Consider the following 21,105-nt stretch of genomic DNA (forward strand, 5'->3'; position numbering starts at 1 on the left):
CAGCGTGGTAACAGTTTCCTCTGAGTTGACAAGCCCATGCCACTCAATTACACCCATGGGAGCAATGGAACCCGTGTCGCTGGTGTTGTTAGAGTGTTATGCGACTGTGCCACCCCATTACGTGCCTAACATCTCTGTCTCTGCAGCCACACGGAAGGCTCAGGGATCTTCGTTTTGCACACACAGGCCTCCACATGTACCTGTGAGAGAGTGACAGCACTTCTCCATCCCAATGTGGGTCAAGGGGAGGATTGTGATCCTTTCAGCACAGAAACAGGCCCTTTGGTCCATCTAGTCTGTGCCAAACTATTAATCTGCTTAGTTCGATTGACCTGCACCCGAACCATAGCCCTCCATACCCCTCACAATTGTGTTTACCTCCATGAAATTTACCCTCATTCTCCTGTACTCCAGGGAATGAAGAGTTAACCTATTCAACCTTTTCCTATAACTCAGGTCCTAAAAATCCTTGTAAATTTTCTCTGCAGTTCTTCAATCTTATTGACATATCTTTCCTGTAGGTAGATGATCAAAACTGCGCACAATGCTCTCGCTTAGACCTCACCATTTTATACGACTTCAACATCACATCTCAACTCCTCTGCAATGTCATGCTTTGGGCTAGTGTACTTTAGCTGTTTCATGCCCAGTTAGCTTTACCAACCTGTTTCAATTTGTGTTGCTCATCTCCCACTGCAATCACAAATGGATTGAAGAAAATGAGTCTAAAAGGGTGGAATATCAAATACCTGGGAGTGGGGGCAACGTTGGTAAGGTCAATAAAATGATTGTAAGGGCGCATCGCGTGGTGTATGACTGTTAAGCGAGAGGTGATCTCATAGAACTCTGTTAAAATCTGACAGGACTAAATAGATTCGGGGAGGATGTTCCTCGTGACTGGGTAGTTGAGAAACATCGGTCACTACCTTGAGGCATGAAGTTTACCATTTGTGAATAACACCAGCAGAGAAATTTTCACCTCTGAAGTTGCCTACCACAGAATGAGGTAGTTATATATTTTCAAGAAGTGGACAGATGTATTTACCAGTGGATGTAAATTTTAGCAGTTTGAGAGCGATTGGTCATGAAGCGTATCTGTTCCCGTCTGAGGGGAGAACTGGATCCGTTCCAATTTGCCTACCATCACAACAGGTCAACAGCAAATGCCATTTCAATCAGCTCTGGAACAGCTGGACAATGAAGATGCAATTATCAGGATGCTCTTCGTTGACTACTGCTCAGCATTCAACACTATCAACCCCTCAAAACTAATCACAGAGCTCCAAGACCTGGTCCACGATACCACCTTGTGCAACTGAATCCTCGATTTCATCATTTGCGGACCCCAGTTAATGCGGATTGGCAACATCTCTTCCACAATCACCGTCAGCACAGGTGCATTGCAAGGCTGTGTGCTTAACCCCTTTTATGCTTGCTTTATACCTATGATTTTCTGGCTAAGTACAGCTGCAGTGCTGTGTTTAATGTTGCTCATGACTTCACCGTTATTGACTGAATCAAAGTTGGTGATAAATCAGCAGAAAGAGGGGAGATTGGAAATCTGGTTGAATGATACCACAACAACAACAGCCCCACACTCAGCGTCTGCAAAACCAAAGCACAGATTATCGACTACAGGAGGAAGAAGCTGAAGGTCCGTGAGCATGATCAGGCGATCAGAGGTGGAGGGGCTCAGTAACTTTGAATGATGATATCAGAGGATCTGTCCTGGGACCAGCACATAATTTGCAACACAAAGAAGGCACATAGCGCCTCCACTTTTCTTAGAAGTTAACATAGATTTGGTATGTTACCTAAAACTTTATCAAACTTCCTTAGATGCACAGTGGAGAGTATCCTAACCGGTTGTATCAATGCCCAGGAATGGATGAAGTGTACAGGAAGTAGTAGATCAAGCCCAGTCTATCAGAGGAAAAGCTCTCCCTACTATTGTGCAAATTTACAAGGAGCACTACCACAAAAGCAGGAAATTTTTACATGGTCTGTAAATTGCCTGGCACTTTAAATGGTGTCAACATTCAGCAGGCCGGCAGTTTATCAACAATGAGCTACCGACTTCCATTCTGATTATTGTTACAATTTGTAACAAGTGTTGTAACTGGAAACACTGATAATGTAAATATGTTGAAGCTCTAAAATGTTTCAAAGTAACAGTTGTGGTGCATTTATTTATTTAGAGAATGTGGATTATATTCATTAACACAAGATTATATTAACATTATACTCTACCTCCTCAGTGGGAGGAGAAGATGGTGGCGCGACGCAGTGCGCGCAGCTCTCCGGTGAAATGATATCGTATTTGTAAGTAGGATGCCGTGCACAATTCTGATTTGATGGAGACAGACGTGAGAAGCACGGAGGAACATCTGGAGAGACTTCTGAAATGCCCGGTTCGCTGCCGCTGCTACTGTGCGATCGAGAATCTCCGGAGAGAAGGCCCCAAAATCCTCGGCTTTGCCTGCTGCTGGCGGCCGGGGCTGGGGTCGAAGCGCTCAGCAGAGATGGTACTCGGTGTCAGAGGCTCGAAGTTTTCGGACGACTCAGAGTCGGACTGTGGTCGGGCAAGGCAGGGAGAGTTTTCTTCCTTCTCCCGTCTGCATGAGATGTGGGACTTTCGAGAGACTTTGAAATTTTTTTACTGTACTCGTAGCCTGTTCTTCATCAAGTAATGGTATTGCTTGCACTGTTGTAACTATATGTTATAATTATGTGGTTTTTGTCAATTTTTCAGTCTTGGTCTGTCCTGTGTTTCTGTGATATCACACCGGAGGAATATTGTATCATTTCTTAATGCATGCATTACTAAATGACTATAAAAGAGGACTGCGTGTCCTCATAATCTAATCTATATACTACTAAAACTCTCATGCTCTGTCTGTCTGTTTGTGACCTCCAATTAGCGCAAACGCTGCATTACAGCGGCACTTTTTTTGGCTAAATCGAATTAAAATGCGCTAACTTACAGAATGCAGGCAAAGTTCAGGGTTATATATTCGTATAAAATTGCTCATTGGCCAAAATCAACAGGCTCCCTTTTAACCCAAGACCCAATCGGCCATCACGGAAATCGGGACGCGACAGCCCGACGCATGCGCACGGCCAGTCTCAGCAGTGACACCTACCGGAGCAAAAGGGCAGGGCAGCTCTGTTTCGTGGGTCACATTCTGCTAATCACCATCAGAATGTGCAAGACTGGGACAGATCTAACTGCCACCCATCAATAGCAGACAATTAAATCTTATTGTAATGTCATACTTCGAGACACCCATAAAACCCTTTGCTGCAGTCAAAAGACAGCGGTGACTATATCACGTCTATTTAGGAGAGCGCCAACCACATCATCAAGAATAATCATCCTTTGGTGTTATTGCTTCGTATCTTCTATCCAGCATTAGGGTTAAAAAAAAGGTCAGCCAAATTATGCCGCGTGGAAAGGGAAGGGGAACATTATGATCAAGAGATGACGCCAGACGTTGTCAGGAAGCAGCAAGGAGAGGGAGGGAACAAGAATCGGATGAGCCGCACGACTCCAGGATCAGAGAGTCAGGACAAAAAAAGATGAGAGAAGAAGAGACAGAGGAGGAGAGGCATGCACGTCTCCAGGATCAGAGACAAACAACAATCAGCAGAAGAGATGAAGAGACGGGGGATGAAAGGGCTGCGCGTCTCCAGAATGACAGCGAGAGGCACAAGGGTGGCAGATAAACCAGAAATGATGCCATCAAAAGTGTCCTTCGTTAAATGAGGAGGAGCTATATTTGCTTTGCTATGCATTGTTCTTTAATAAACTGAGGTTTTTGACTTCAGTTTCCAAAGCAAAGCGATATCAGTGGCATTCAGGAAAATTTAATGTTCATTCTGGTCACATCAGACTGCACTACCCTTCTCTCAAAGGGTGCCCCAACCGGTCACCCCGTTGTCCAGTGTTTTAAAAATTCCATCTACAAGGCAACAAAGGCTATGTGCGCGGGAGCATTTCAGTTTACTGGCGCCCATACGGCTTAGACTCTAAACAGTATATATACTCACTCTTTCAAGGACTCTACAACTCATGTTCTCAGTTTTTTTTTGTATTTGCACAATTAGTCATCTTTTGCACATTGTTTATGTCAGTGTTTATAGTTTTTTTGATAAATTCTGCTGTATTTCTTTATTTTCCTGTAAATGCCTTCCAGAAAATGAATCTCAGGATGGTATATGGTGACGTATACATACTTTGATTATAAATTTACTTTGACTTACTGCCTAAGAGGATTAAGGGATACATGGAGAAAACAGGGACCGGAAACTGAAGTGGACTTTCAGCTTTGATCCTGCTGAAGGGTGTGGCAGTGCTAAATAGTGTAACCCTGCAGTAATGTTCTCTATATCTGCAAACATGAGGGAGAGAACTGTGAATTTAAGATGTAGATTTTTGCTTTGCAGTTCAGCAATGACCCAAAAACAGTTACTTTTCCCATGCAGTAAGGCTGGTCAAACCACTACCCACTAACCCACCGCTCCACACCCACCCCGCACCCCCCAACCACCACTACTCGATCATTTCCTGTACAGACACTTTTGTGCAGACACCCATGCCTTGTGTCACTTTATTGACGTACAATCAATCTGTATAAAATCTGTCTTATGTATTTCCAGCATCTGCAGATTTTCTCTTGCTTTTGTATTTATATTTATCATGTAGTTTATTACTTTTATTGTGTTCTTTATCTTTTTGTGGGGTTTTTTTGGTGCTGCATCTGATCCGGAACAGCAATTAGTTTGTTCTCCTTTACGCTTATCTACTGGAAATGACATTAAGCAATCTTGAATCTTGAAATGGTTGGGGGTTGGTTGAATGAAGTAGATTCTACATATGTGCTGAGCCTTGAGGTTGTCATGCAGTTGTAGATCTGATGATTTTTCTTCAGATGTTGACTACATTTTCTGCTTAAAGTTTGAGGCATTAATTAATAAGCAGAAATTTGTAAAATAACTTGATACACTCTTGTTTACTAAAACTGCATAGAATCTCGGCAGAAGCAGATTGTTTGACCAGTCTTTTTACACAATAGGAAACATAGAAACATAGAAAATAGGTGCAGGAGTAGGCCATTCGGCCCTTCGAGCCTGCACTGCCATTTATTATCATGGCTGATCATCCAACTCAGAACCCTGCACCAACCTTCCCTCCATACCCTCTGATTCCCCCAAGCCACAAGGGCCATATCTAACTCCCTCTTAAATATAGCCAATGAACTGGCCTCAACAGTTTCCTGTGGCAGAGAATTCCACAGATTCACCACTCTCTGTGTGAAGAAGTTTTTCCTAATCTCAGTCCTAAAAGGCTTCGCCTTTATCCTCAAACCGTGACCCCTCGTTCTGGACTTCCCTGACATCAGGAACAATCTTCCTGCATCTAGCCTGTCCAATCCCTTTAGGATTTTATACGTTTCAATCAGATCCCCTCTCAATCTTCTAAATTCCAACGAGTACAAGCCTAGTTGATCCAGTCTTTCATCATATGAAAGTCCTGCCATCCCAGGAATCAATCTGGTGAACCTTCTTTGTACTCCCTCTATGGCAAGGATGTCTTTCCTCAGATTAGGGGACCAAAACTGCACACAATACTCCAGGTGTGGTCTCACCAAGGCCTTGTACAACTGCAGTAGTACCTCCCTGCTCCTGTACTCGAATCCTCTTGCTATAAATGCCAGCATACCATTCGCCTTTTTCACCGCCTGCTGTACCTGCATGCCCACTTTCAATGACTGGTGTATAATGACACCCAGGTCTCGTTGCACCTCCCCTTTTCCTAATCGGCCACCATTCAGATAATAATCTGTTTTCCTATTTTTGCCACCAAAGTGGATAACTTCACATTTATCCACATTAAATTGCATCTGCCATGAATTTGCCCACTCACCCAACCTATCCAAGTCACCCTGCATCCTTTTAGCATCCTCCTCACAGCTAACACTGCCACCCAGCTTCGTGTCATCCGCAAACTTGGAGATGCTGCATTTAATTCCCTCATCCAAGTCATTAATCTATATTGTAAACAACTGGGGTCCCAGCACTGAGCCTTGCGGTACCCCACTAGTCACTGCCTGCCATTCTGAAAAGGTCTTGTTTATTCCCACTCTTTGCTTCCTGTCTGCTAACCAATTCTCTATCCACATCAATACCTTAACCCCAATATTGTGTGCTTTAAGTTTGCACACTAATCTCCTGTGTGGGACCTTGTCAAAAGCCTTTTGAAAATCCAAATATACCACATCCACTGGTTCTTCGCTATCCACTCTACTAGTTACATCCTCAAAAAATTCTATGAGATTCGTCAGACATGATTTTCCTTTCACAAATCCATGCTGACTTTGTCCGATCATTTCACCGCTTTCCAAATGTGCTGTTATCACATCTTTGATAACTGACTCCAGCAGTTTCCCCACCACCGACGTTAGGCTAACCGGTCTATCATTCCCTGGTTTCTCTCTCCCTCCTTTTTTAAAAAGTGGGGTTACATTAGCCACCCTCCAATCCTCAGGAACTAGTCGAGAATCTTAATGAGTTTTGAAAAATTATCACTAATGCATCCACTATTTCTTGGGCTACTTCCTTAAGCACTCTGGGATGCAGACCATCTGGCCCTGGGGATTTATCTACCTTTAATCCCTTCAATTTACTTAACACCACTTTCCTACTAACATGTATTTCGCTCAGTTCCTCCATCTCACTGGACCCTCTGTCCCCTATTATTTCCGGAAGATTATTTATGTCCTGCTTAGTGAAGACAGAACCAAAGTAGTTATTCAATTGGTGTGCCATGTCCTTGCTCCCCATAATCAATTCACCTGTTTCTGTCTGTAGGGGACCTACATTTGTCTTTACCAGTCTTTTCCTTTTTGCATATCTATAAAAGCTTTTACAGTCAGTTTTTATGTTCCCTGCCAGTTTTCTCTCATAATCTTTTTTCCCCTTCCTAATTAAGCCCTTTGTCCTCCTCTGCTGAACTCTGAATTTCTCCCAGTCCTCAGGTGAGCCACTTTTTCTGGCTAATTTGTATGCTTCTTCTTTGGAATTGATACTATCCCTAATTTCTCTTGTCAGCCACGGGTGCACTACCTTCCTTGATTTATTCTTTTGCCAAACTGGGATGAACAATTGTTGTAGTTCATCCATGCAATCTTTAAATGCTTGCCATTGCATATCCACCGTCAATCCTTCAAGTGTCATTTGCCAGTCTATCTTAGCTAATTCACGTCTCATACCTTCAAAGTTACCCCTCTTTAAGTTCAGAACCTTTGTTTCTGAATTAACTATGTCACTCTCCATCTTAATGAAGAATTCTACCATATTATGGTCACTCTTACCCAAGGGGCCTCTCACGACAAGATCGCTAATTAACCCTTCCTCATTGCTCAAAACCCAGTCTAGAATAGCCTGCTCTCTAGTTGGTTCCTCGACATGTTGGTTCAAAAAACCATCCCACATACATTCCAATAAATCCTCTTCCTCAGCACCTTTACCAATTTGGTTCACCCAATCTACACGTAGATTGAAGTCGCCCATTATAACTGCTGTTCCTTTATTGCACACATTTCTAATTTCCTGTTTAATACCATCCCCGACCTCATTATTACGGTTAGGTGGCCTGTACACAACTCCCACCAGCATTTTCTGCCCCTTAGTGTTATGCAGCTCTACCCATATCGATTCCATATCTTCCTGGCTTATGTCCTTCCTTTCTATTGCGTTAATCTCCTCTTTAACCAGCAACGCCACCCCACCTCCTTTTCTTTCATGTCTATCCCTCCTGAATATTGAATATCCCTGAACGTTGAGCTCCCATCCTTGGTCACCCTGGAGCCATGTCTCTGTGATCCCAACTATATCATATTCATTAATAACAATCTGCACTTTTAATTCATCCACCTTGTTACGAATGCTCCTTGCATTGACACACAAAGCCTTCAGGCGCTCTTTTACAACTCTCTTAGCCCTTATACAATTATGTTGAAAAGTGGACCTTTTTGATGCTTGCCCTGGATTTTTCGGCCTGCCACTTTTACTTTTCTCCTTACTACTTTTTGCTTCTACCCTCACTTTACACCCCTCTGTCTCTCTGCACTGGTTCCCATCCCCCTGTTGTGAACTAACCTCCTCTCGCCTAGCCTCTTTAATTTGATTCCCACCCCCCAACCATTCTAGTTTAAGGTCACCTCAGTAGCCCTCGCTAATCTCCCTGCCAGGATATTGGTCCCCCTAGGATTCAAGTGTAACCTGTCCTTTTTGTACAGGTCACGCCTGCGCCAACAGAGGTCCCAATGATCCAAAAACTTGAATCCCTGCCCCCTGCTCCAATCCTTCAGCCACGCATTTATCCTCCACCTCATTGCATTCCTACTCTCACTGTCGCGTGGCACAGGCAGTAATCCTGAGATTACTACCTTTGCGGTCCTTTTTCTCAACTCCCTTCCTAGCTCCCTATATTCTCCTTTCAGGACCTCTTCCCTTTCCCTACCTATGTCATTGGTACCTATATGTACCACGACCTCTGGCTCCTCACCCTCCCACTTCAGGATATCTTGGACACGATCAGAGATATCCTGGACCCTGGCACCAGGGAGGCAAACTACCATCCGGGTCTCTGGACTGCGTCCACAGAATCGCCTATCTGACCCCCTTACTATCGAGTCCCCTATCACAACTGCCCTCCTCTTCCTTTCCCTACCCTTCTGAGCTACAGGGCCGGACTCTGTGCCGGAGGCACGGCCACTGTCGCTTCCCCCAGGTAAGCTGTCCCCCCCAACAGTACTCAAACAGGAGTACCTATTGTTAAGGGGCACAGCCACCGGGGTACTCTCTATTACCTGACTCTTCCCCTTCCCCTTCCCCCTCCTAACCGTGACCCACTTGTCTGCCTCCCGTGGCCCCGGTGTGACCACCTGCCTGTAACTCCTCTCTATCAACTCCTCACTCTCCCTGACCAGACGAAGGACATCGAGCTGCAGCTCCAGTTCCGTAACGCGGTCCCTTAGGAGCTGCATCTCGATGCACCTGGCACAGATGTGGACGTCCGGCAGGCTTGGAGACTCCAGGGCCTCCCACATCTGACACCGAGAACAACAAACTGCCCTCACACTCATACTGCCCCTCTCCTCAAATAACAACAGAAAATGAATGCCAAACCTTCCTCGCCTCGCCCGTTTCCGCCTAAGCCCGTTGAGCCGAAGCCCTTAAGCCTTCACTCTGCTCCCAGCTCACTCCGCCGCCCGCAAACTCCGCTGCCCGCTCTATGAGGCTCTGTTCCTTTTAAATCTGCCGCACTGCACTGCCCGAAATCACACGCCTGCGCAGTCCCGCCTTTCTGAACACCGACGGAGGGAAAAAAAATGAGAAGTTCAAAAATGTCTTCCTCCGCACTCCCACTCCGACTCTCAGACTTCCTTCTTTGAATCCAACCACATCAGTATCCTCTTTAAATTGAACTATTCTCTCTTGCCACTTCAATATTCTTTAAAGTCCTCTTGAAATATATTGTCACAGTTTGCTGACCGTGAAGTTCTAAACTCAGATGAAGAGCTTAAGCCCTATCAGATATAAATAGCACGAGTCCTCACACTAAACCTTCAAGAGGACCACAACCTTATCATAGGGTTTGGAGGCTTGTGTGTTTTAATGACCCAAAGAGCTATGTTGGCTGGAATCAAGGCCTTGTGCTTTGGCTCTAGGTAGGGTCACCCATGTTAAACGGGTCAAAGGGTAAAGGCCAGACTAAGAGTGGTTACCAGTCCTCCAGGTTAAGGGGTTCAGCTCAGAGCTAACAGCCCTGACTGGTAAAAAAAAATTGTTCTGGAAGCAGCAATGACAAATCCTTCTCTATCTGTGTGTGTGTCTGGACAGACAGATGGAGGACCTTCATTGCTACCCTAAACATCAGTAGTGTAAAAGGCAGTAAGTAGTACTCTCACTAAAGGGAGATTATAATGTAACTACACAACCTTCAAAGACTCGTTCTCTTCCCTGTTTATTCTCCACGGTGAGATTAGTTGCCAGTACCCACTATTCGATCATTGGGTTCCTTTTCCCTATCAAGGAGAAGGTACTTACAGCTAACAAAGTACTTTAAATCACAGTTCATTTATTTTCAGTGATACGCATTTATTCCACATATTCTTAAAACACATTTAAAACTCAGGATTTCTATCTTAAACATTTCCCAATTACAAACCATTTTCAAAGTACAAAGCATTTCTCAAACAAAGGATTAATGATTTCCAAAACACAGGTACAGTTCCTATCAACTAAAAAGACCGACAAATTATCCATTGCAGAAACCAAAGTTGGTGGAATAGATTCTAGGTCTACCAAGTTTCTTGATGTTCCTTACTCCATTCTACCTAAGCCTGAACAGATCTCTATGTATATACTGTTTCTTTGCCACTTGTGTGACTTCACATGTGGATGATATTTCTTGTCTTTGCCCATTGCTTTGACTCTATCCCCTGTTCCTTCTACCCCACCCCCAAACTCATTGATCTTATACACCTCTACCAATTTTTCCACTTGCTCTTTCCCACACCCAGTTTCTCTAACCTAACCTTTTAACTGAAGCCCCTCATTCTGAACCCTCGCTGAAACCTCTTGAAGGAGTATTTACTTGAGTATTGGAGAATACTGATACTGAAGTACTATATCGAATACGCAGTCGGGGTGGTAGTTGAGGCAGATACATTAGGGACATCGAAGAGACACTTGGTCACATGGATGAAGGAAAAATGGATAGCTACTTGGAATTGGGATGTTAGATTCATCTTAGAGTAGGCTAAAGGGTTGGCACAATATTGTGGGCCGAATGGCCCGTAATGTGCTGTGATATTCTGTGGATTCACTGCCCTGACCCACTGCTACCTGCTGTGGCTGGCGAATTCTCCCTTATTCCAGAATTTTCCATTTGTCTTGCTCTTCAAGTTCTATGTACTCAGCAGATGAGGCATCAGATAAATAGTCACCGACCTGAAATGTGAATTTGATTTCTCTCTCTACAGACTCTGCCCGATTTGCTGAGTATCTTCAGTTCCTTTGTTTTTATTTCATATTGTTAACATCTGCATTTCTTTTTCATTTCAATAGATTAAGCTGCTGACATTGGTTTGCAAAAGCTCAGTATAATCTTCCCTTGCACTTTTGAAGACCGGGAGCTTGTATGCTTAACTAACTTTTCAAAAGAACATACCATAAGACATAGGAGCAGAATTAGACCATCTGGCCCATCGAGTATGCTCCACCATTCTATCATGGCTGATCCTTTCTTCCCCTCCTCTGAACCCTCTCCAATGCCAGCACATCTTTTCTTCGATGAGGAGCCCAAAGTTTTTCACAGTACTCAAGGTCAGGCCTCACCCGTGCCTTATAAAGCCTCAGCATCACATCCTTGCTCTTGCATTCTTGACCTTTTGAAATGAATGGCAACATTGTATTTGCCTTCCTCACCTGCAAGTTAACCTTTAGGGTGTTCTGCACAGGGACTCCCAAGTCCCTTTGCATCTCAGATTTTTGAATTTTCTCCCTGTTTAGAAAATAGTCCGCAGATTTATTTCTCCTACCAAAGTGCATGACCATGCACTTTCCAACAGTATATTTCATTTGCCACTTCCTTGCTCATTTTCCCAATCTGTTTGTCCTTTTGCACCCCACCTGTTTCCTCAGCACTACCTGCCCCTCTAACAATCTTTGTATCCTCTGCAAACTTTGCAACAAAGTCACCTATTCTATCATCTGAATCATTGATATACAGCATAAAAAGAATCAGTCCCAACACCTACCCTTGCGGAACACCACTACTCACTGGCAGCCAACCAGAAAAGGGTCCTTTTATTTCCACTTGCTCCCTCCTACCAATCAGCCAATGCTCTAACCATGCCAGTAACTGTGCTGTAATACCATTGGCTTTTGGTAAGCAGCCTCGTGTGGCACCTTGTCAAAGCCCTTCTGAAAGTCCAAATATATAACATCCACTGTGTCTGCTTTATCTATCCTACTTGAAATCTCCTCAAAGAATTCCAGCAGGTTCGTCAGGCAAGATTTCCCCTTAAGGAAACCATGATAACTTTTCCCTATCATGTCACATCTTTCTACTGATTTGATGCCATTCTTTTCCAGCAGAGCCACACCGCCCCCTCTGCCTACCTTCCTATCCCTCCAATACAATGTGTAACCTTGGATATTCAGCTCCCAACTACAACCATCCTTCAGCCACGATTCAGTGATGGCCACAACACCACACCTAGCAATCTGTAATGTGCAACAAGATCATCCACCTTATATCTTCTACTCTGTGCATTGAGATAGAACACTTTGAGTATTGTATTTGCTACCCTTTTTAATTCTGCATCCCTCATGCACGGATACTCACCCTGCTGGCTGAAATTTTGTCCGATCACCTGCCTGCCCTTCCTGACAGTCTGACTGCACGCTATCTTTGCTTTTTTACCATCTATGATATACTGAGTCCCTTCACTCCAGTTTCCACCCCCCTGCCAAATTAGTTTAAATCCTCACCAACCACTCTAACAAACCTGCTCGTGAGAACATTGGCCCCCTTTGGGCTCAGGTGGCAACCCTTTACTTTTGTACAGTTCTCGCCTCTCCCAGAAGAGATCCCAGTGTTCCAAAAGCCTGAAGCCATGCTCCCTGCACCAGCTTCTCAGCCAGGCATTTATCTGCCAAATCACCCTCTTTCTAATCTCACTCACACGTGGCACAGGCAGCAATCCAAAAATTACAACCCTGGAGATCCTGCTTCTCAGCTCTCTAAATTCTCTTTTCAGGACCTTCTTTGCTTTTCCTTCCTATGTCATTGATACCAACACGCACCAAGACATCTGGCTGCTCTCCCTCCCCCTCCAAAATGCTGTGGACATGATCAGAGATACCCCTGACTCTGGCACCTGGGAGGGAACGTACAATTCGGGTGTCCTGTTCACATCCACACAATCTCCTGTCTGTTCCCCTGATGGAATGGCGAGGCAGGCTCGATGGGCCAAATGGTCTAATTCTGCTCCTGGCCTTATGGTCTTACACCTCCCTATGCTAATCTTCATATACAACTGTGGTGTTGTCCACAAATTTTGACCTTTACCCTGCGTGTCCATAGCCAAGTAAACGCAACAAAGCTGCACTCTTGACTCGCCTCCCAGTCTCAGAAGCTGCAGTTTACCATTATTTTCTTTCAGGTTTTGGGGAAAATCTTTTCACTAACATTATCACAACCCCTTGTACTCCGTGGGGTTAAATTGTGATAGCCAGTGTTTGGTGTGGAATTTTGTCAGGTGTGTTCTGGATATTGAGACTTCAGTTACTACATTCCCTTTGCCTTTCTCTCACTTCAGGAAGATAATGCCTTTGTGCTGGCTGTCCATTATACTGTTGAAACTCCCCACACTCTACGTCATCAGATTTCAGAATAGTTCATAAACCGATGAACACTACCTTGTTAGTTCAAGTTGCCACAGGTGGATCATTGGGTATATTTAAGGCAGAGGTTGACAGATTCTTGATAATTCAGGGCGTGAAGGGATAGGGGGAGAAGGCTGGAGATTTTGGCTGAGAGGGAAAATGGATCAGCCGTGATGAAATGGTGGAGCAGACTCGATGGGCTAAATTATCTAATTCTTATGGTCTAAGTTCAAGTTTAATTGTCATTCAACCTACACATGTATACAGCTAAACAAAACAACATGCCATCCAAAATGCAAAATGCAGCGCATAGTCCATGCAGTGGCAGACAGCATCCAGCAGGTATAGTTACGATAACTCATACAACCACAACAAGTCCCTGAGCGACATAGGCTGAAGATTGATGGTGCATGTGATGTTGTCCTGGAGCCATGTTTCTGCAGGAACAAGCGTCAGACCGTTTTGCGTTGGGTCAGCCGCAGATGAAGTCAACCCAGCCTGTTTTCTGGGAGCAAACACTGGAACGCGGCACTAACGGAGTGCTAGTGCCCAACCCAGCATGGATTCTAGCACAGCCACCACGCCCCTGTTCTCTCCCACACCAGTCTACAGATCACTGCGGGCTTGTTCTTGCCAACAACATCCATGCACCATCTATCTACGGGACACGTCACTCAGAGACTTGGCCTATACTTTCTGTGTGTGACTTTTTACTGCTGTCTTATGTGTTACATGTGCCTTGTACTGTGTGTGACTGTTCGTACTGTGGTTTGCACTTTGGACCTGGAGGAATACTGTTTCGTTTGGCTGTATTCATGAGTATTCATATATGATTGAATGACAATTCAACTTGAAAGAGCCTTAAACTGTTTATGCTACAAACTTCAGTGCAGAATATTGTTTTCTCGTACTCATTCATAGAGTGTGATTATGACTAATTAGATGAATTGTTACAATACGGTTATGTCAAGCCTTAACTTAAGTCTCATGGCTTCAATCCTTAATCCACAGGAAACATCGATCGCTCCGTGTCGTGGATCTCACAGGTCTGCAAGATGATGGGGACAAGCAAGATGCAGATACCATCGGACAGTGGTCCCGAACAGTGGCTCTAGCTAAAGCCTGCATTGAAGTATCCCGGACTAGCAGGAGGGATGAATTAAGTTCATCTAAACGGAGGAAGGGGAAGAGTGGGGTTCCTTTGGAAGGTGCATGTGAAAATCCGATTTGTGTGGAGATACATGCCAATCTCTTTGTCACAAGTAACTCTTACGGGACGGTGAAGGATGCGCTGCAGGTGGGGAAGACCTCTCCCTTGTGTCTGAAATGCCGTGACCTTCGGGCGGAAGAATTATCTGCCAAGAAAACCATCAGTATCTTGGAGCTTTTGGACACCGTGGTTCTCAGGAAGCTTGAGCTACGCTATAACAACCTTGGTCTTTGCTGTCTGAGCACGGTCTTCCCTTCCTTGCCCATGTTTGAGAATCTGATCAGTCTGAAGCTCCCCTACAGTAATATTGACGTAAGAAACATGACTCCAGAAATAGAGGAATCCTTCCAAAGCATGGTGTCTGTGTTCGGTCAGCTGCCTAATGTGAAGGAGTTAAATTTGGCATCCTGCAGACTGTCAGGAAGAATCAGTGAACTGCTGAGGTAAATATTTGACGTTGTTTTCTCCCACTTCCTTTTATTGAGTGCCGCTGGTTGACCACGGTAACCACATTCAATGTAACGGTGTGTCACAGTGGACTGTTACCATTACAGTTCAGGGCTCAGGGCGTCAGAGTTCAATCCCAGTGTCCTCTGTAAGGAGCCTCTGTATGTCCTCCCTGTGGAATGCATCGGTTTCTAGACCATAAGACAAAGGAGCAGAAGTCGGCCATTCGGCCCATTGAGTCTGGTCCGCCGTTTTATCACGAACTGATCCATTCTCCCATTTAGTCCCACTGTCCCGCCTTCTCACCATAACCTTTGATGCCCTGGCTACTCAGATACCTATCAATCTCTGCCTTAAATATGCCCAATGACTTGGCCTCCACTGCTGCCTGTGGCAACAAATTCCATAGATTCACCACCCTCTGGCTAAAAAAATTTCCTCGCATTTCTGTTCTGAATGGGCGCCATTCAATCCTTAAGTCATGCCCTCTCATACTAGACTCCCCCATCATGGGAAACAACTTCGCCACATCCACTCTGTCCATGCCTTTTAACATTCGAAATGTTTCTATGAGGTCTCCCTCATTCTTCTAAACTCCAAGGATTACAGTCCAAGAGCGGACAAACGTTGCTCATCTGTTAACCCTCTCATTCCTGGAATCATTCTAGTGAATCTTCTCTGTACCCTCTCCAACGTCAGCACATTCTTTCTTAAATAAGGAGACCAAAACTGCCCACAGTACTCCAAGTGAGGTCTCACCAGCGCCTTATAGAGCCTCAACGTCACATCCCTGCTCCTATACTCTATTTCTCTGGAAATGAATGCCAACATTGCATTTGCCTTCTTCACCACCAACTCAACCTGGAGGTTAACCTTAAGGGTATCCTGTACGAGAACTCCCAAGTCCCGTTGCATCTCAGAACTTTGAATTCTTTCCCTGTTTAAATAATAGTCTGCCTGTTTATTTCTTCTGCCAAAGTGCATAACCATACACTTTCCAACATTGTATTTCATTTGCCCATTCTTCCAATCTATCCAAGTCTCTCTGCAGACTCTCTGTTTCCTCAGCACAACCGGCCCCTCCACCTATCTTCGTATGGTCAGCAAATTTAGCCACAAAGCCATCTATTCCATAATCCAAATCGTTGATGTACAATGTAAAAAGAAGCGGCCCCAACACCGACCCCTGTGGAACCCCACTGGTAACTGGCAGCCAACCAGAATAGGATCCCTTTATTCCCACTCTCTGTTTCCTGCCAATCAGCCAACGCTCTATCCATGTATGTAACTTTCCTGTAATTCCATGGGCTCTTATCTTGTTAAGTAGCCTCATGTGTAGCACCTTGTCAAAGGCCTTCTGAAAATCTAAATATACAACATCCACTGCATCTCCCTTGTCTAGCCTACTTGTAATTTCCTCAAAAAATTGTAATAGGTTTGTCAGGCAGGATTTTTCTTTAAGGAATCCATGCTGCGTTCTGCCTATCTTGTCATATGCCATCAGATACTCTGTAACCTCATCCTTGACAATCGACTCCAACAACTTCCCAACCACCGATGTCAAGCTAACAGGTCTATAATTTCCTTTTTGCTTCCTTGCCCCCTTCTTAAATAGCGGAGTGACATTTGCAATCTTCCAGTCCTCCGGAACCATGCCAGAATCTATCGACTTTTGAAGGATCATCGCTAATGCCTCCGCAATCTCCACAGCTACTTCCTTCAGAACACGAGGGTGCATTCCATCTGGTCCAGGAGATTTATCTACCTTTAGACTATTCAGCTTCCTGAGTACTTTCTCTGTCGTAATTGTGACTGCGCACACTTCTCTTCCCTGCCACCCTTGAGTGTCCGGTATACTGCTGATAACTTCCTCAGTGAAGACTGATGCAAAATACTCGTTCAGTTCCTCTGCCATCTCCTTATCTCCCATTACAATTTCTCCAGCATCATTTTTTATCGGTCCTATATCTACTCTCACCTGTCTTTTACTCTTTATATACTTGAAAAAGCTTTTAGTATCCTCTTTAATATTATTTGCTAGCTTCCTTTCATAGTTCATCTTTTCCCTCTTAATGACCTTCTTAGTTTTCTTTTGTAAGCTTTTAAAAACTTCCCAATCCTCTGTCTTCCCACTAATTTTTGCTTCCTTGTATGCCCTCTCCTTTGCTTTAACTTTGGCCTTGACTTCTCTTGTCAACCACGGTTGCATCCTTTTTCCATTCGAAAATTTCTTCTTTTTTGGAATATACCTGTCTTGCACCTTCCTCACTTCTCGCATAAACTCCAGCCACTGCTGCTCTGCTGTCCTTCCTGCCAGTGTCCCTTTCCAGTCAACTTTGGCCAGTTCCTCTCTGGTGCCACTGTAATTTCCTTTACTCCATTGAAATACCGACACATCGGATTTTGGTTTCTCTTTTTCAAAATTTCACAGTGAACTGAATCATGTTATGATCACTGCCTCCTAAGGGTTCCTTCACCTCAATCTCTCTAATCACCTCCGGTTCATTACACAATACCCAATCCATTACAGCCAATCCCCTAGTGGGCTCAACAACAAGCTGTTCTAAAAAGCCATCTGGCAGACATTCTACAAATTCTCTCTCTTGAGATCCAGTGCCGACCTGATTTTCCCAATCCACTCGCATGTTAAAATCCCATGTTAAAAGGCTGACAAGCCTTTTCTATTTCCTGTTGTAATTTGTAGTCCACATTACTGCAGCTGTTTGGAGGCCTATAAATAACTGCCATCAGGGTCCTTTTACCCCTGCGATTTCTTAGTTCAACCCATAACGATTCTGCACCTTCTGATCCTATATCACCTCTTTCTAATGATTTAATATCATTTCTTACCAATAAAGCCACGTCTCCCCCTCTGCCTACCTTTCTATCCTTCCGATACACCGTGTATCCTTGGACATTCAGCTCCCAGAGACATGCATCCTTTAGCCACATCTCAGTGATGGCCACAATATCATACCTGCCAATCTGTAGCTGTACGACAAGATCATCCATTCCTTATGCTGCCTGCACTTAAGTATAACACCTTAAGACCAGTATTTGGTACTTTTCGCTTTGATTTCACTGTAACTTTATTTCACTGCAACTCATCCCAATGGCTACAAATTTGCCCCATCACCTGCCTGTCTTTCCTGACATCTTTACTGCCCACTATCTTAGATTTATTTCTGTTTTCCCCTTCCTCCGCTCTATCATTCCGGTTCCCATCCCCCTGCCAAATTAGCTTAAACCCGCCCTGATAGCTCTATTAAACCTTCCAGCCAGGATATTAGCCCCCTTCGCGTTCAGGTGTAACCTGTCCATTTTGAACAGGTCATACTTTCCCCAGAAGAGATCCCAATTATCCAAGAATCTGTAGCCCTGCCCCCTGCACCAGTCTGTCAGCCACGCATTCATCTGCCTGATCCTACTATTCTTGCCCTCGCTAGCACGTGGCACAGGTAGCAATCCCGAGATTACTATCCTGGAGGTCCTGCTTCTCAGCTTCCTTCCTAACTCCTGGAAATCTCTCTTCAGGACCTCCTCCCTTGTCCTATCTACGTCATTGGTACCAACATGTACCAAGACAACTTGCTGCTCGCCCTCCCCCTTCAGAATATTCTGGACCCGATCTGAGACATCCCGTACCCTGGCACCTGGGAGGCAACACACCATGCGGGTACCTCTATCAGGCTCACAGAATCTCCTGTCCGTTCCCCTGACTATGGAATCCCCTATGACTACTGCATTCCTCTTTTCCCTCCTTCCCTCCTGCACAACAGCGCCAGGCTCGGTGCCAGAGACCCGGTCACCGTGGGCATCCCCTGTCAGATCATCTCCCTCAACAGCATCTAGAACAAGATATTTGTTGCTGAGGGGGACACCCATTTCTATGGGTGCTGCAGTTTCCTCCCACATTCTAAAGACGTACTGGGTAGGTAGATTGGTCATTGTAAGTTGTCGCGTGATTAGGTTAGGGTTAAATTGGGGTTGCTGGGTGAAGGGCCTATTATACACTGCATCTCCAAATGAAATAAATAAATCAAAATTTTTATAATAAAGAATAGGGCTCTCTAACGAGGCAACTACAACTGCACCTTATAGTGGATAATAATGAGTAGAATTCAAGAATTTGCAGGTGGGAGCGCCTTTTCCCAAATCAACTCAACTGTCAAGACACACAGAACGCTGGTGGAATTCAGCAGGTCGGGCAGCATCTATGCTAGTGAATAAACAGTCAACATTTCGAGCTGAGACCCTTCATCAGGACTGGAAAGGAAGGGGGAAGATGCCAGAATAAATGGGAAGGAGGTTTAGCTGGAAGGTAATAGGTGAAGCTAGGTCACAGGTAAAGATCTGGAGAAGAAATCTAATAACAGAGGAGAGTGGACAATGAGAGAAAGGGAAGAAGGCAGAGCACCAGAGGGAGGTGATGGGTGAGAAGAAGAGGTAAGAGGCCAGAGCAGGAATATAAGAAGAGGGAAGGGGGAAGGAAAAAAAAATTCCAGGAGAAATCATTGTTTATGCCATCAGGCTACCCAGGTGGAATATGAGGTATTGCTCCTCCACCCTGAGAGCGGCCTCTCTGTGGCAAAAGAGGAGTCGGAATGGGAATCAGAATTAAAATTGACTGCTGGGAAATTCCGCTTTTGGTGGATGGAGCAGAGCAAAGTAGTCCCCCAATTTCTGTTGGGTCTCACCAATGTAGAGGAGGCTGCATCAGGAGCACCGGATATAATATGCAACCCCAGCAGTTTTACAGGTAGAATGCTTCCTCGCCTGGAAGGACTGTTTGAGGCTGCGAATGGAGGTGAGGGAGGAGATGAATAGGCAGGTGAAGCATTTTGGCCACTTGCAGAGTTAAGTGTCAGGAAGGGGATTTGTGGGGAGGGACAAATGGACAAGGGAATCATGGAGGGAGTGACCCTTGCAAAAAGCAGAGAGAAGTGGGAGGTAAAGATATGTTTGGTGGTCGGGTCCCTTTGGAGATGGTGGAAGTTGCAGAGAATGATATGTTGAATACAGAGTCTCATGGGGTGGTAGGAAAGGACGAGGAACTCTATCCCTGTTAATTAAGGCAGCAGGAAGGTGGGGTGAGCGCAGATGTCTGGGAAATGGGGAGGAGGTGCAGGTGAGGGCAGCATCAATGGTGAAGGAAGAGAAACCCCATTCTTTGAAGGAGGAGGACATATCTAATGTGCTGAAAAGAAAAGCTTCATCGTAGGAACAATTGCAGCAGAGATGAAGGAACAGAGAAAAGGGAATCGCATTTTTACAGGAGATGGTGGGTAGAGGTATAGTCAAGATAGCCGTGGAAATTGGTAGGTTTCTAAAACATGATTACATTTCTTTTTTCCTTCCACAAAAAATGAGTTTTGGAAGGAAAAGCTTGTAGGTTGAGTGTGCTAGGAATTTTCTTTTTGGAGCAAAAAGATAGAGGTGTACAAGATGATAGACAATGATAGAGTGGACAGCCAGAGACTTTATCTCAGGGAAGCAATGCCTAGTCTTAAGATGATTGGAGGTAAGTATCGGTGGGGTGTCTGAGGCTGAGTTTTTTACAGATGTGGATGCTTGGAATGAGCTGCTAGGTGTGGTGGTAGAGACGGATGCATTAAGCACATTTAAGAGACTCGTAGATAGGCACTCTTAGAAAAGTGGAGTGCTATGTGGGAGAGAAACTTTATACTAATCTTGGAGTAGTGTAAAGGCCAGCACAACATTGTGGGCTGAAGGTCCTATACTATGCTGTAATGTTATGTGTACTAAATGGCTTGGTGATAAGGCCCTTAGTCTTGACTGACACGTTGGTGAGTTAGAGTGTACTCGGGATTTGTGATATGCACCGGCTGCTCCCATACAACCCTGGTCAGGTGGGGGAGAGCGTTAGGCGGATGCTGGACCTTGCAGAAGGGTGACCTGCAGGCTAGTGGAGGGAAGGAGCGCCTTACACCTCCTTTGGTAGAGATGGATCTCCACCCTACCACCCT

At 44.8% G+C, this 21,105-nt stretch overlaps 1 protein-coding gene across 4 annotated transcripts in view; it reads left to right on the plus strand.

The window, feature by feature from the left end:
• LOC134344575 (leucine-rich repeat-containing protein 14-like) overlaps positions 1 to 21,105 on the plus strand; it is a 61,932-nt gene that overhangs the window by 17,527 nt on the left and 23,300 nt on the right. For all 4 annotated transcript variants that reach the window (XR_010017466.1, XM_063044626.1, XM_063044628.1 and 1 more), the window contains one exon: positions 14,473 to 15,114. Coding sequence is in view for 3 of the 4 variants with exons in the window: in XM_063044626.1 (XP_062900696.1) it covers positions 14,473 to 15,114 (642 nt within the window). In the remaining variant the exon portion in view is untranslated. The remainder of the gene's footprint in view (positions 1 to 14,472; positions 15,115 to 21,105) is intronic.

This window comes from Mobula hypostoma, chromosome 3 (genome assembly GCF_963921235.1).
Source record: "Mobula hypostoma chromosome 3, sMobHyp1.1, whole genome shotgun sequence".
Classification (NCBI taxonomy): Eukaryota; Metazoa; Chordata; class Chondrichthyes; order Myliobatiformes; family Myliobatidae; genus Mobula; species Mobula hypostoma.